General features: G+C 40.5%; 3 protein-coding genes across 7 annotated transcripts in view; 1 reads left to right on the forward strand and 2 right to left on the reverse strand.

The window, feature by feature from the left end:
* The window catches only part of SENP7 (SUMO specific peptidase 7), a 40,263-nt gene extending 31,196 nt beyond the window's left edge, over positions 1–9,067 (reverse strand). For 4 of the 5 annotated variants that reach the window (XM_032204220.1, XM_032204210.1, XM_032204193.1 and 1 more), the window contains exons 1-4: positions 9,044–9,067; positions 8,080–8,124; positions 4,601–4,708; positions 1,881–1,975 (exon numbers count right to left, since the gene is read on the reverse strand). In XM_032204220.1, coding sequence (XP_032060111.1) covers positions 1,881–1,975; positions 4,601–4,708; positions 8,080–8,115 — 239 coding nt within the window. In that variant the 5' untranslated portion in view covers positions 8,116–8,124; positions 9,044–9,067. The remainder of the gene's footprint in view (positions 1–1,880; positions 1,976–4,600; positions 4,709–8,079; positions 8,125–9,043) is intronic. The other variant, XM_032204201.1, reaches the window with a different exon arrangement.
* Positions 9,068–9,109: 42 nt separating this feature from the next.
* Positions 9,110–13,473, forward strand: LOC116492740 (putative protein FAM172B). The gene is made up of 3 exons (XM_032193734.1): positions 9,110–9,140; positions 10,188–10,240; positions 12,412–13,473. Exons 1-3 carry the CDS (start codon positions 9,110–9,112, stop codon positions 13,471–13,473), a joined length of 1,146 nt encoding a protein of 381 aa, XP_032049625.1.
* Positions 13,432–15,940, reverse strand: TXNL4B (thioredoxin like 4B). The gene is made up of 3 exons (XM_032194196.1): positions 15,756–15,940; positions 15,251–15,402; positions 13,432–14,798 (listed from the first exon to the last, which is right to left on the reverse strand). Exons 1-3 carry the CDS (start codon positions 15,885–15,887, stop codon positions 14,633–14,635), a joined length of 450 nt encoding a protein of 149 aa, XP_032050087.1. The 5' UTR covers positions 15,888–15,940; the 3' UTR covers positions 13,432–14,632.
* Positions 15,941–16,016: the final 76 nt, after the last annotated feature.

Below are 16,016 nucleotides of genomic sequence, written 5' to 3' on the forward strand. Positions count from 1 at the left end.
ATGTATCATGGCAGGGTCCCCTGTCAGCTCCTGTAATAGCTGAATACTTATCCTGGGCTCACAGAATAAGGCCACTGATAGACTTGCTATATATCATCTACGTTTTTGCAGTATGTACACAGACTAGGTGGTCCTCAGCCCTTCAAAGCCCAAGTGAATAAAATGATGCCCAATTAATAATGGGAAACTCTCATTGTCGCATTCATTGACTACATCATGTGGAACAGAAAACCTTTCTGTTGTCCTCATCCTCCTACTCTAAGACCTTGCCCTTCCAGCAATTCATTACAAGTCAATGTTTTAATGGCAAACATTCCAACTAGCCTCACCGTTTTGCTGGAGCAGGAAGTTATTACGACCTGGAAGTGTGCATCAGGGCAAGGGGAAGCACTATGTAACGATTGCCTCAGGGTGGTACTCGATTCAGTTGTGACATATTACAATTAATGTTTAAAATCCCGAGCGGAAAGAATCCCATCTTATTTAAGTACTCCTCCTACCTTCCCCCAAAGAAAACTTAACAGACCAGGACTAGAAGCTTGAATTTCAAAACAACTATTTTGTTGTTGGATTGTGTTTGGTTTTTATTTCCCTCTTAGAGAATACAGGAGTAATACAACTGAGGTACTTGCATGTCCCTTGGCTTTGTTTCCAGTCAGTGATAGTTACCCCTTGGAACAGTGTCATCCCCTTCCCCAACAATAAAAAAAAAAGCTTCATAAGTGGGATTAAAAAAACAAAAACATAAGATGACCAATAAATATCATGCTTAACTTCCTGCAAAAACGCTAATCGGACTATTTGTATTTAACAAACAGTTCTAATCTGTTCTGACACAATCACAAAACATATAAGAGATCGCCATGGTATCAGAGGGACTACGGAACTAACTCACCTTGACACCTTGTCCAGAGATCACAAACAACCCACCTCAGAGTCCCTTTCCACAAGGCCCCGAGTAGGTATTCGAATGTAAGCAGTCACGTTTTATGACCACTTCCAACCCTCATGGTCCTTCCTCTCAGTTGAAGGAACAGAAGCAATGAACTACTACATTTTGTAATCCAGAACTTCAATTAAACCGTGAGCAAATGTGAGTTTGTGCTAACACATCCCTTTAGTCACTTCTGACTAAAAGAAGTGGCAGTAACGATGCTTAGGCAACACTTTAGATGAAATATACCTCCCTAAGGATTTGGTATTAGCTACCATTAATTAAGATCATACTTCAAAAAAAAGTGAGGAGCTAAGAGTTTGCCTTGAAGACTTATTTCCTGGTTTCACAGTAAATGCAAGTGTGACAGAACACCTACTGTCACTATGCATTCTCGTGATCTTTGTTTCTAACAGTCTCTCCTTACAATAAATCATTTATGACCAAGTTAAATTCCAGTCAGAAAACAGGGCAGAGAATGGGGCAAAAATCATGCAATTATTTCCATGATTTATGGAACAATAGTTGCTTCATTAAGATAAATAAAATTAACTCTTTCATGAAGTCACTATGTTTCTTGGCTACTGTCACTGAATCTATTTCTCCATTTTCATTTCCATTTGTCTACAATGACTGTAAAGCTTCAGAGTTTTCTTGGATACTTTTCAAGATTGTAAGCAGGTCAACAAACTGTAATTCCTCCAGTCAGTGTTCCATTCTCATTTTGATGTTGCAACCTTGTGTTGAAGCAAAAAAAGGTATGCTTGCTTCATAATTTAGTGTCATTAAGTCACTGAAACATTATATTCTCTGAAGATGGGCTACCAGCTTGAAAACCATCTCCACATGACCCAATTAACTAGAAACCAACAATACCTGTATTCAAGGAAGATTACAAATTTCAGAAAATACAAACAGAAAAACTAATTTTGAAATGGCTTCTTACCCAATTGATTCTTCATCATTAGAGCTGCATCTGTCACAGTCCCTTTGCCTTTTTCCTTTTGCATAAGTCCCTCTGTTGCTGGCACTTAATCTCCACTGAAATAAAACAAATAAAGTTGGAAAGTTCCAACAGACCCAAGTGTCATAACGGACATTACACCTGAAAAATGAACACCGCCAGACATCGAAACAAGTCAACTGATCAGATAGAGCAGAGATGCAAGGAACATATACAGCAATTTTGTAACATATGAGTTTATTTACTATAAAGAATGTGTGTATTGCCTGATCTTGCTGGGAACTTGCTCTTTTTTCCTCCAGAATTAATACAGGACAATTCAATTACTCCCCTATCTAAAGGGAGCACTATCCCAAAAAGATACTTAAATATTAAGCTTTTTTCACATAGTTGCAGTTTAGTGAAATAACCTCTACTTTAACTCTGTGAATTTAACCAAGTGACATTCCACTCACAGATGCATAATTCTAATTAGGAATTAGCTGAAGGTTTGATATTTGCATAGTGTGACAGAAGCAAGACCTGCCCTTCCCCAGGTCATCTTGCCTTACCAGAATGCATTTATAATTCCAAATTAAATCAATGAAGCCCACAAACATGCTGTTATTTCTGGAATTCCAGAAACCTCTCTACTCTATCCTCACATTTTTCATATAAAAGATAAACCAAACTGAGGTTTGAAAATGATGCCAGTCAGGCTTAAGGCAGACCAAGTTATCATCATTTCTGTTTGAGTGTGGTGTGAAAGGATGCCTGAAAGGTTCATGCCTACACATATTTTGCATGCTTTAGAGATTCAAAGATGTGTACAAAATCATATTTTTTCCTTACCAAACTGACTGTAATGAAAAAAACAAACAAACAAACAAAAAAAGGTCACTGGGCCTGTTCAGCCTGGAGAAGAGGAGGCTGAGGGGAGACCTCATCGCAGTCTACAACTTCCTCGTAAGGGGTTGTCAAGAGGCAGGAGACCTTTTCTCCATTAACACTAGTGACAGGACCCGCGGGAACGGGGTTAAGCTGAGGCAGGGGAAATTTAGGCTGGACGTCAGGAGGGGGTTCTTCACAGAGAGGGTGGTTGCACACTGGAACAGGCTCCCCAGGGAAGTGGTCACTGCACCGAGCCTGTCTGAATTTAAGAAGAGATTGGACTGTGAACTTAGGCACATGGTCTGAACTTTTGGGTAGACCTGTGCGGTGTCGAGAGTTGGACTTGATGATCCTTAAGGGTCCCTTCCAACTCAGGATATTCTATGATTCTATGATTCTATGAAAAAATCAGTTTTACAACAGCTGGAAGCAAGAAGGTGCTTTCCCCTCCTTCTGCCTCCAAACACCATGTAGCTCAACAATCAGTGCTCTGAGGAGAGCATGTGACAAACCTATATGCTCAAAATCAATGAAAGCTACACAACATTTTTTCTAATGATGTTGAGCCAACACTCAATGCTAAATACAGCTTGGATAGATGTTTGGTCCTGTGTATAGAATAAAGATTTAATTACAATAACTCCTGAGTTCTCTCTTTTTACAAGAGAATATAAAAAAGACTCATTTATAGCATATGAAGACCCCTACTGCATGGAAAAATATGAAATACGTAGATGGTAAGGAAAACAAGAAATTGAAGACGAGACAGTATAGAGGAAATAGGAAATGATTTTTCAATTCACCCAGTCCAGTCACCATTTTTGTATAGGCAGAGAGAAAGACAGGAAAAAATCTGTACTGGTGCTACGTGGCTCTGCCTAAGAGGCTGCTGCTGCTTTTAACTCCAGGGTATGACTTCCTAGTTCAAAGCCCTACTACAACTGCATGCTCTGTTTGCTTTATCAGCACAGAACATAACAGGGCCTACCATGAGAACTGGGTCACATTACCAGCACTCCTGTAAGTTACAAGAATTCCTAACTTTCCTTACCAGGTTTTGCCAACTTCTCTGTAGAGGAGCTGTTTTGTCTAGCCACATGGTTCTGAAAGCAATAAAACTGGCAACAAACTCTCAATGTCCTCAGCTGAAGGAGTCAGGAGCAGCAAAACACATTTCTTAAGTATGGCATTTAAAAAAAACTTAGTGAATTTCCAACAGATCTTGTACTTGTTTGCTTCTATGCCTGACCCAGATAATCAAGACAATCATTTATGATAATGCCACTTACAGTCTTAATATGGAAATTAGTTACTTCTGCATTAAGACTTAAAATTCTATGAAAACTCATGTTGTATTTCAACTATTCTCTTAGAGTTTCAGCTCTTAGAGACAAATAATAACCAACTGAAAACCGAATGTGAAAGCAACTTCCATAGCATAATAAAAACAGCTTGGGTAAGTAACCTAAGTCAGAAAACAATGGAACAACAAAAACACGTACGTGCCTTTAAATTCATGGTGTAAGAGAGAACTTCAGCACTTGAGATTGGCTTTAACAAAATGGAAACCTTCTGTCAACTCCATCTGAGGACCAACTCTGCTTTTTTATGATTTAGGCTAGTAACACAGCACAGGCTTCCATTTCTGTAGCTGTACGCTTGCAGATACATTCCAGACCTACCTATACACTTCACTTTCCTAGTTAATCTAGGTCAGTTACTGGTCACATAGGTATAAGGAAGTACAAAAAAAAATATCCAACCTCCGAACCAGAATAAAATACCCATGCAACTTTCCTACATACTTTATGCTCTGAAGAACTTCTGTTTACCTCTTTTAAAGGGTAGTCCCAATGGTGGGAGCCTGGGAGCCTTGTCAAAGGGGACTGAACTTGGACATCCTCTGACTTGGTGTTTGGTTTCTTCTTTGGGATACGAAACTGAAAATAGAGGATGTTACACACATGATAAAACTTAATTATCTGCTGGTGCTATGAGCTGACTTACTGCCAGGTACAAAGTTCTTGTAACCATGAGACAAAAAGTTGCAAGTAAAGCACTGACCTTTGACTTGAATAATACATTCTCATTGATGCTTCATCATAAATCAAGTCATACCACATGAGGAGCTAGTTTTAACAGATGAAATGTCTTAAAAAAAAAACACAGGAAGACTCCTCATATTTCATTAACTTTACAATGACCTCAACTACATGCCCAAGAGGTGAAAACAAATCTACTGGCACTGAGTTTTCTCACTGCCTTCTAGTTTACTTACACTATAGATTAACCCTCACGTATCAGTTTAAAGAACAATAAAGAAAAAACAAAATAGCTGAACCATATGAGGTTTGCTCACTCAAAAAAAAGAGCATTTATATCTTGTAATAGTATCAGTGCTTTAGTATGATCATTTAGCATTGGTACTCAAAATACTATCAGCTGTTGTCATTCCCAACCTCTGCAAAAATGAAACTGATATTTCAAATTTAAGTACTGAAGAGGAAGCATTTATTAATTCTTAGTTTACCAGTTCAAAAAAAAAAAAAAAGTACGTAGGAAATAATTTATTGGCATTCAAAACAAAAATAATCAAGCTGAATTGCTTCAAGTTCATCAAGACAAGAAAAGGGTTACATTTTCTATCAAGTCGATTAAACCCATTAAATAATCTCAGCTAAACACAAGAACGGAAGCCTTGACATTTCTCCAGGTATCCTGAGATGTAAAGCCTTACCACTGCAAATATGACCACATTCATGTGCATCAGCAATGGAACGTAGTGCTGATACCTTTCACAGGATCAGTATGTCAGCCAAGAAAAGGTTGAAGCTACTCTATATGATGGCTACTGCAAAATGCATTTATGAATTGAGTTTGATGGATGCCAGATGTCCTATCTTGCAACATGAAAGTACAAGTAAGGACTTTAGAAGAATAAGGCTAAACTTAATTAACAGAATCTGCATTCATCAGCTCCATATACATATCATAACTTTCAGATCATAACTGAAGTACATGGTATCACCAATGAGATAATCCTTCAATTCTATAATTTGAACTGAAAGTGCTCTTTTTTTTTCCCCTCTGTAACTTCTTTGAAACAAAAACATATATTTTTAGTGAACTTTCAGGCCCGAATTTCTATACTGTATTTCTATACTGTACCTCAACCTGCTTCTTATAGTCAAATACAATACCAGATTCCTCAAATTATGAAGGACATAAGTGTAATAATACACAGGCATCAACTTTAAATAAATGTATCTCCCCTACCCTTCAATGAATTTTTAAGGATGGAAAAGATAATTTTTCATAATCAAGAATCTCTACAGTTAGGGGGGTTGTTTATTTGGAGAAATGGTTTACAAACTTCTCCTCTTCCAACCTGTGTATCAGCAGCAAATTCCTTGCTTCCAAATGCCACAGAAACCACTAGTCAGGCAACAGGTTATAAGCTTTGTGACAGCACATAATTGAAAAAAAATTTAATATACATTTCATGTTACTGAGGTTCGGATGACCACTGTAATAATACAACATTGAGAACAGGTTAAGTCAGACTCAGAAAACAGAAAAAAAAAAAAAAACAGATGGACAGACAGAAAGGAATAAAGAGCACAAGATACGTTCATCAGCAACATTTCCACCTCACTCTATGTTATTTTGTAAATGTTTGCACTTGTTAAGATCTTGGTTAGTCATGGCCACAAATAACTTCTGGAACAAGCACAAAGTGAACAGGTACCCAACACAGGTCTGAATTTATGGCATTTGCAATGTATGCAAGTTGCATCAGCTTTCCTCTACGAGAAAGGGGCTGAATCAATGTATACATGCGCATATGCATTTAGCAGATTGCTCATCCCAACCAGCAGTACTTTTCAGGACGTTCAGAGCAGTAGGAGCAAGGGTCAGGAATCGTGTAAACAGGGCACTGGAAAGGACTTCATTTCCAAGCCACCAGGCAGACCTTACCCGATCAAACCAGCTGCTGTGCCCTACAATTTGTTTTCACGAGTGCTGCCATTACGAGAAACTACTATTAACATAGATATTTTAGAAAACACTAGCATACAGTGTCTCTGAACACATCTCTGCAGAAAACCAGTTACGTGGCTCTTCCTCTTACTTAATATTTTAGATGTTGCTTGGGACTTAACGCTGTCCTGGAGAGCATGATCTGGACGAGGGCATCGAGTGCACCCTCAGTAAGTTCGCAGATGACACCAAGTTAGGTGCGTGTGTCGATCTGCTTGAGGGTAGGAAAGCTCTGCAGGAGGATCTGGATAGGCTGCACCGATGGGCTGAGGTCAACTGCATGAAGTTTAACAAGGCCAAGTGCCGGGTCCTGCACCTGGGGCGCAATAACCCCAAGCAGAGCTACAGGCTGGGAGAGGAATGGTTGGAAAGCTGCCAGGCAGAGAAGGACCTGGGAGTGATGGTGGACAGTCGGCTGAATATGAGCCAGCAGTGTGCTCAGGTGGCCAAGAAGGCCAACGGCATCCTGGCTTGTATTAGGAACAGCGTGACCAGCAGGGCTAGGGAGGTGATCGTCCCCCTGTACTCAGCTCTGGTGAGGCCGCACCTCGAGTGCTGTGTTCAGTTTTGGGCCCCTCGCTACAAGAAGGACATCGAGGTGCTTGAGCGGGTGCAGAGAAGGGCGACGAAGCTGGTGAGGGGCCTGGAGAACAAGTCCTACGAGGAGCGGCTGAGGGAGCTGGGCTTGTTCAGCCTGGAGAAGAGGAGGCTCAGGGGCGACCTTATCGCTCTTTTTAGGTACCTCAAGGGAGGCTGTAGCGAGGTGGGGGTTGGCCTGTTCTCCCACGTGCCTGGTGACAGGACGAGGGGGAATGGGTTTAAGTTGAGCCAGGGGAGTTTTAGGCTAGATGTTAGGAAGAACTTCTTCACTGAAAGGGTTGTGAGGCATTGGAACAGGCTGCCCAGGGAAGTGGTGGAGTCACCATCCTTGGAAGTCTTCAAAAGACGTTTAGATGTAGAGCTTAGGGATATGGTTTAGTGGAGGGCTGTTAGCGTTAGGTTGGAGGTTGGACTCGATGACCTTGAGGTCTCTTCCAACCTAGAAAATTCTGTGATTCTGTGATTCTGTGATTTTGTGTATTAGTATGTTCAGCAGCAGACATTGGTACTGAAGGCCACTACATAAACCGGTTCTCAGGAAAGAGATTCCAGAGAAGTGAAAGCAGGACCACTAGCGAATGAATCTGGTTACACAAACACATCAGGACACACTAGGATAGCCATAGGCTGAAAGCCTATGTTGCATGTTGTAAATTGTACAACAACTTACATTGACTTGACTTGAAGATGACGTTCTTCCATCCATGATTTTCTTCTAAAAAAAAAATAAAATAAAATAAGCTTGGCAAATTTTTTTTTATTTATTCAGAGGGAATTACGATCACAGTAGTAGGTACTAAGCAAAAACGAGAAATTCCTTTTTAAGGAAGCCAGCACAAAGAAATTGACAGGCACTATACAAGAGAGACATGTGCCTGAGGAGTGCTCTGGATTGTAAGTGCAAAAAGATGAGTTAGCAAAGTTTTCTCTAGGATTTATCTTTACTGAATACATTTACTGCTTAAATTCACTTATTAGTTACCCAGAGAATAATTCAGGCTTTGATTACGAAGTGAAAAGGCATCACAGAAAGACATCTGTAATGCTACAACAGCTCTGATAACAATAATAACAAAACTCAAGCGTTTCTGTTAACAGATCAAAGCCTTCATCAAGGGAAGAACACCGCTTCACAACTTCCAGCTCTCCAAAGGGTTTATTCTCCCTGTCAATACTCTACGTGCCTCAAAGACGCATCTAAGACCTTCAAACCTCGCCCCCAGCCTCCAGACCCCCAAAAAGCCGGTAACACCCCTTAAGCCAGGCTGGGGGTGTTTCCCCAGCGGCTTCTCCCAGCCGGCGCCCTGCTGTCAGGCCGGGCGAGCAGGCCGAGCGGTGCCGGCCAGGCGGGGACCCGCTGACAGCCCGGGGGGCACGCGGAGCCCCCAGCCCCCAGCCGTGCCCCCACTCCCCGTTCCCCCCCACAAGCGCGACGGGCTGACACGAGGGGTCGACGGCATTTACTGCGCTCTCCCCTCAGCCTCGCAACCCCTGGCGATTTCGCTTTTGTGGCACAGACAGCCCGCCTCCCCTCCCCTCCCCGTTGATCCTCCCTCCCCCGGCGGCGGTTCAGGGGCTCGGGCGGCCGCAGCTCCCGCCCCAAGACCCCATCGGGCAGCCCCCTCAGCACCCACCACTCTCCTTGCTGCTCACCCAGGCCCCGGCGCCGCCTTGCGCAGCTCCCCCGGCTGCTTCCGGGCATGGCCCCGCCCGACCCGGGAGAACCGCCCCGCAACGGCCGCCCCTTCGCCTCACCGCCCCCTTTCCCCTCATCCCCCCCTTTCCCCTCACAGGCGGCCCCTCAGGGCGGCCCCTTCCCGCCACTTCTCCCTCGCAGCGCTGCCGGCGGCCCCTCTGGGTTTTAACTTTCTGGCTCATAGCCAAGTGTTAAAGGGAAAAATGAAAATAAAAATAAAAACCAACAGTATATAAATGACGTAGAGCAAGTGACAGCTGCGCGGTTGCACAAACCGGCCTCCGTCCGCCGAACCGATCAGTTGTAATAAAATCAGTAGTTCTGGAAATCCGTTACAACAGTTGCAGCACGCGCTGACAAGCATTGAAGGGAGGGAGGCAACGCTAACATTTGTGAAAGTACTATAAAAGATTCCAATATATATATATTTTTAAGTAACATCCAACAAAAAAAAAAAAAAAAAGTTTAAATTGTATTTTGTTTTACTAATTGCACTTACATCTCCATTTTAGTCAGAATCCTGGAGATGGATTGTTCCCGTACTGCCCTTCAATCCGCGCGCCTCCCCTGTCACACACACCGCAACCGCTCTCCTACCTCAGTGCTGAAGCCAAAGAAATCCTACAACTGAACACCACCAACATCAGCATCCAGCAACATAACACCCTCAGCTGATGTCTTTGGAAATCCCTTTACAATAAAAACTTTTTTTTTTTTTTGTTAGCATACCTTCAGAATTGTAACTTTGACATTGTAATTTTTTAAAATAATAGCAGCTATTTCCTCTTGTTATTAATTATTTATATCAAGTAATGGGAAGCTGTGGGGAAAAAAAAATAGTTTTGATGCTTGTTTACTTTCACATCAAGGAGACTTAGCTTTAATTTATGCTCAGGTGTAAAACATGAGATGGTAACTGGTAACCTGGAAACATCTGAAATACTTAACACTTCAGATGGCCTCAATAGTCGACAACTGATGTATTTCATAGGCACACCCCAGAATAACGTATAAAAAGAAAGGAAATGTGAATTCACATGGGCTTCCTTTCATATTATGGAGAAATTATTTACACCCCCCAGAGTCAAAAAGATCTGTATCTATGATGATGACAGATTTTACAGGAGAACTCTTGGTATGTACTGCTGAGCTTTGCTACAAGAATTTTTTTAAATAACAAATTTCATACTGCTTCTATGATTTGTACTCTAGTAGCATTTATAATATGCTAAATGCTGCACAAATATTAACCAAGCTTAATGGTGAAGCATCTTACAGTCTGAGTAGCAAGATAGTGTTTCTTTTTCTTACGCAACAATATTGTTTAAAATCAAAACTTATGATGGCTGCCAGAATACACATCCTTGAATACTATGTTTATATATAAACAATGAAACAAGCAGAAGTCAAAACTGATTTAGAAAATAGATTTAGTAAAAAGAAACTCATTTTGCAACTACAACTAAAACAATTACTGTTGTGGCTTAACTCTGTGATATTGCGAGAATAAAACATTAATCTAGAGAAAACAGTAAGGTTCTAAGGTGCTGTTCATCAAATGAATGCTCTTAAGCAATAACCTAGTTATTGATATTACTAATTGCTTCATATCACTTCAGTTCACACCTTGAATGTAATCTGAGGAAGGCAAGTCATACCTACGCTTGATGTAAAAGTGTATTTTTGTGTACTTCTTGAAATCTTCTGAAAGCTTTTACAATACTCTGTAAAACAGATTTAAGTAGGTGTCCAGTGTTACATACACAGGGCTTAATTTGGCATCATATGTTGTTGTTTTGCTTTGGAATTGGAAAAGCATTGCTGTCAAGAGTGGCTTGAAGAGTGTAGTAACTTGGTATTTGTAGTATGCTGGAAAAATATGCCCTATAGCCTCCTACAGAGGAGGAGAGAAACACAGCCTGTGAGGAAACTGCATTTACCAATTCTTATTTGTTTTAGGATGTTTTCTTTGTGATTATCTCTTCCCCACAGACATCTTTCCTTAAGCCATGTGCATTTTTCTTACACTTAATTTTTAGGGAAAACAACACGAATACGTCCTTACTAAATATATTTTTATGTATGATATGTCATACACATAAATAATATGTATAATCACATTTATATGGTATAGTTTATATATTATTGAATCTGCTTTTTATCCTTTTCTAAGTGTATTTTTAATAATATATATATATAACAAAGGGGAGGGTAGCATTTTCTAGCTTATTCTCTATTAATTAAAGACTGAAATGCCCCTAAAGGGATGGCTTAACACCTCAAACCCTTACGGAAATGACTTAAAGGGAGAATGTATACATGCTGTTTTGTGAAGAAGTGCACTTTTTTTTTTCTTAAATTTGGAAGCGTAAGAGCTAATTTTTAATGTGCTAAGCAGCTTACTGAAGGGAACTTACATTCTGTAAAGGAGTTGAGCTCCAACACAAGCCATTTAAACAAAAGTTTTCAGATCACTTTCTGTCCTAGTAATCACCAATACCAAATGTTGTAGTCTTAACATAATCCATATGATTTATTGCATTCTCAGTGATCCTGGTAGTTCAAGAAAAACTGAAAGATATATTGTCTTGTACCGATGTATTTGCCAAATATAACTTCTTACAAACCATTTGGCAAAATCCAATCAGTGTGTTAAATGCTAGACACAGCTTAAAAATGCTTGTATTTGTGGGAATTGAATGCTAGCAAATCTCTATTAAACAAAAAAAGAAAAATCTATAGAAGGAGTCTAAGCACACCAAAGGTAACCTCATGTTTGCAATTTTACATGCACAACAACAGTCAGTAGTAGATTGAACAGATTTGAAGAGTTATTGGGAAAATAGAAAGCTATGATAGACTAGAATGTTCTCTTGTATGCAAACTTCTTCCTGGTATAATTCTTATCTGTTGATCAGTCACATGAACTGAAAAATTACTTTAGTTGAAACCAGAGGCCATAGTATAACCTCATGAAAAACTGCTGTATGGATTTGTATGTCTTCTCCTTGATCCTGGGTCACAGTGGCTGTTTCATTCTGTCATTGATTCCACAATTTCCATGTGGCAAATGCTTACGAAGATAACTAATAACCAGAGAGATTAACATCAGTGTACTGCTGTTGAAATTTAGCAACTGCAATTTGTAAGAGTCTTTACAAGCAGCTGGTTTACTACAGACCACCAAAAGCAATGAATGCTTGGTATGTAACTGTTTTTAAATGTGAATTACAACAGGTCATCTTTATGTAACTGTTGTATGGAGACCTATCCTCCTTACGTTGACATAGTTTTCTTAATTTGCAGTGGTTAAAAACAGAGCATGAACTAAGCTTGTGGAAACTAGTAGAGGGTTCAGAGTACCAAGAGCAACTGAAGTATGACTTCAATACAAAAGGGGAACTGAGGCATCTGGACACAAATGAGTCCTTTGTTTTCAATTATTACAAGAATTCACATGAGAAGAATCATGAACGCTATCAAGTCTTGGGACATCTGATTACTCAATATGTTTATGAGCTCCTAGAAAGAGTCTGCACACTGCAGAAAGTTTATATTCCTACCAATGCTACAGAGGATGAACCAAGAAGCTTCTTTTTTATGAGTGAGAAAGCACTAACAAGTTCCTCTAGCATAATTGTGCTTCTTCAGGACCGTGGAGTTTTCCATGCTGGGCAGTGGGGGCAAAAGGCCATCATCAGGGAGGGTCTGAACCACGGAACTCAGATACAATTCATCAAAATGGCCCTCCAGAGCCACGGGGGGGTGATTGTACTGAATCCCAATGACAACCTTGTTGACCTGAAGATGGAAAGGGAGAGGCAAAGTTTTTCTGCCAGAGAAGAATCGCTGACTTCTACCCAGTCCTGCCAGTGGATCCCCAAGCGGTGCAGCAGCAGCCCTGAGGAGCACACCATGTATGTATGGGATCACTTCATTTCAAAGAGTGCAGCCAAGCACGTGGCCTTCATTGCCCACGGCTACGGTGGCTTGGTGTTCGTTGACCTGCTTGTGCAGAGAAAATGGGAAGTCATGAATAAAGTCTACTCTGTGGCATTCATTGACTCCTTGCACAACATACAGCATCAGACTGGAAGTGATCCCCAAATACAAGAATGGATACTGAAACACTGCCGTGAATGGGTATCAAACAGTAAGCCTCTGGATAAAGCTGTGGGGTCCCTCCTGAAAGTGAATTGTACTACTGTCTCTGCTGGAACTGAGAAGTATGGCTTAGCACCTTCCTACTGCCTGCATTCTGTCTTTAAGTACCTGAAGAGCACGCTGAAAGCTAAGACCACAACAGCCTTCACACGTTCACCTATTGCAACCAGAGGCAGCACGAGTAAGAAGAGAGACAATAAATAAAGGTGTCCTGGTTTGGCTTTGATAGTAGTTTCTTCCTTCATAACCACCCCTGCACCTATGGCTCTTGGCAGGGGAGAACCTTGAAGTTGTACATTTGAAGCTAGTTTGTTTTTTGAGAAACATGCAAGTTAACAATTATGGAAAAAAAAGAGTGCTGTGTTGAAAGTTCCAGGTTACGTTCCTTTAGCTATCTGTGAAACTGCAAGTTGCACGAAATAAAGATGTTAAGATATCAACTCTTATCTGTATCTTCTTTTAAATAAACTTCCTGCAGTTTTAGCTCTATAATTAGATGAAACTATCAGCAAAACTGATTTGTTAAGTACATAGCTTTCAGTAAAAGTACAGTTCTGGAGTATACAAGGCATGCAAAGGAACTAGCACTCTGAATTATCCTATTGCCTACAGCAAGATTACTTCTTAGTGCATGTCATACGGTGTTTAAAAATCTTTCCAGAGCTGTAAGATCCACCTTCCTCCTTGAAATGTTCACTTGTTAAATCTTGTGGGAACTGAACATGGTCCATGTCTGCAAAAGAACTCTGAAGGGCGACAAAAGCTTTTCCTACAGCATCAGTTCCCATCTCAGTCAAAAAAAAAATTACTGAACAATAACATTGGTTACAGAGAAGAGTCAAATTCCCTTTCATATTTATACCTATTTGCAATTTTAGTCATGCTTACTAACATAGAAAGAAGTTTCCACCCCATTATTCAAGAACAGATGGAAATGTGAACAGTCAGATAAACACTTCCAATAGCAACCACAGCTTTTTAAATTAAGCTAGATGGGCTGATGTTACATTTGAATGAAAGTTGAAGTAAATAAGCTATTATTAGAATACACTGTTTAGTTCCTTCAAGAAAATGGCACTGGAGATGCTGTCATAGTGCATGCATGCAACAAGTCTGTTCTATAGCTGCCAGTCAGTGTGCAACTCAAAGAATAGCCACTTACATGCATTCTACATGTTGAACACGTAGCTTTATTTACAAGAGAAGTATTAGGTGACAGAACATCTGTCTTCAGAAGGAGACCAATATGATCCTTCAATGCAAATGCTTGAAATGTCCCACGGTGTCGGAGGTTGTTAAAAATGCTCAAAAAGTTATCTAGAATATCTGTCAGTTCCACAGTTCTTTCTCTCAGGCCAGCTCATTAAATTCCTTGGTAGAGAAGGTCATATTTAGGAATGTTATTAGGATCGATAGGACTTCTTACAATGAGCTTTCCACGCATTGCTCCACGGTAAATCACTTCAATCAGATCTATAAAGTCTTGCTTTGTTTTGAAGCTTCCTACAAATTTGGTGTGATCTGGAGACCTAAAGATAAGCATAAGATAAAGGCAGAATTGTAACGTTAAAGTGTTCAAAGCAAAAACACTTGAAGGTAAGAAAAGCTGTATAATGAAATTAAGGATTCTGACTTGGTCATTCCGAAAGAAACCCACAGCAGTAGTAATGTCAGAGCCAAATCTGGAATATGCTGACACTTGACATCCTAAATCCAAGAAGGTACAGCATTGTGTCAAAGATTTTACCCATGCTATTTCTTGTAGAGTCAGATAAATTTCACGACTGACATATACTTATTGAATTACAGCATATTTCAAAATACTTTTTAGCTTTATGTCCTTCTGCCTTTTCTCACAGTTATCTAAAGCAGATGTTGTCAAGAACAGTTTTCAAACATTATGTCCTGTAGACAAGGTAACCCAGAGAGAGACTGCTGATTATTACAGACGTAACAGATAACATCAGGTAGGATGACATACCCATAGTCAACCTTCATGTGCTGTCCATTGAAGAAAAATACTGTAGAAGGAATATAACTGATGTCAAAATACTGGGTGTACACAGGAACGTTGTTCACATCCACCAGGTAGATGACTGCCATTTTACTTAGGTCATGAGCTGTCTTTGCAAGCTAAAAAAAGTGAGAAAGGTGACAAATGGGTTAAGACACAAGATGGAAAGAAGTGGAAAGCTTCATAAAGCCCATTTCCATTACACCTTATCACTTAAAGCAGGGCTAGAATGTCACCTTTTTGACTTCAAACGCTTTGTACGCCCATTACAATAACATAAACATCTTCTTAACTTTCAAATGGTTTATGGCATTATTTCGTTTAACACCTAATTGTCAGCATGCAATCACCCTCTTCGTAAGGCCCCATCTTATCCAAAAGCAACACGACGTTCTCCTGTGCACAACAGGTATACCCGTAGAGTTTATTTATTTAAAAAAGGGGGGGGGGGGGGGGGGGGAAACGCTCTTACAATATCATCGAGCTGCAGACAAACAGCATCGTTATCTCTTCCAAACCGGAGCACCAAAACCTTCTCCGCCACGCTTTTTATCGCCTGATCCACCTCCCTCTTACAGCTCAGCTTGGGCAGCAGAAAACTCATCGTGACAGACCGCAGCTTCCGCTGAAGCCCCCCACCGAAGGATTAACAATTAAAAAAAAAAAAAAAAGCGTCAAAAATTAAAGCAGCGAGCCAGCCCCTAACGGGAGGTTGAGGAGAGGGACGGAGCCT

The sequence above is a fragment of the Aythya fuligula genome, chromosome 1, assembly GCF_009819795.1.
Source record: "Aythya fuligula isolate bAytFul2 chromosome 1, bAytFul2.pri, whole genome shotgun sequence".
Classification (NCBI taxonomy): domain Eukaryota; kingdom Metazoa; phylum Chordata; class Aves; order Anseriformes; family Anatidae; genus Aythya; species Aythya fuligula.

What these genes read in the sequence shown, in the direction of transcription:
- LOC116492740 (XM_032193734.1), top strand. Translation starts at nt 9,110, where the DNA reads ATGGCCCCGCCCGACCCGGGAGAACCGCCCC. An exon ending in CGACCCGGGAGAACCGCCCC is followed by an intron (nt 9,141 to 10,187) that starts GCAACGGCCGCC and finishes TACACCCCCCAG; the next exon opens with AGTCAAAAAGATCTGTATCT. An exon ending in ATTTTACAGGAGAACTCTTG is followed by an intron (nt 10,241 to 12,411) that starts GTATGTACTGCT and finishes CTTAATTTGCAG; the next exon opens with TGGTTAAAAACAGAGCATGA.
- TXNL4B (XM_032194196.1), bottom strand. Translation starts at nt 15,887, where the DNA reads ATGAGTTTTCTGCTGCCCAAGCTGAGCTGTAAGAGGGAGGTGGATCAG. An exon ending in GTCTGCAGCTCGATGATATT is followed by an intron (nt 15,403 to 15,755) that starts GTAAGAGCGTTT and finishes CACTTTTTTTAG; the next exon opens with CTTGCAAAGACAGCTCATGA. An exon ending in CACATGAAGGTTGACTATGG is followed by an intron (nt 14,799 to 15,250) that starts GTATGTCATCCT and finishes GCTTATCTTTAG; the next exon opens with GTCTCCAGATCACACCAAAT.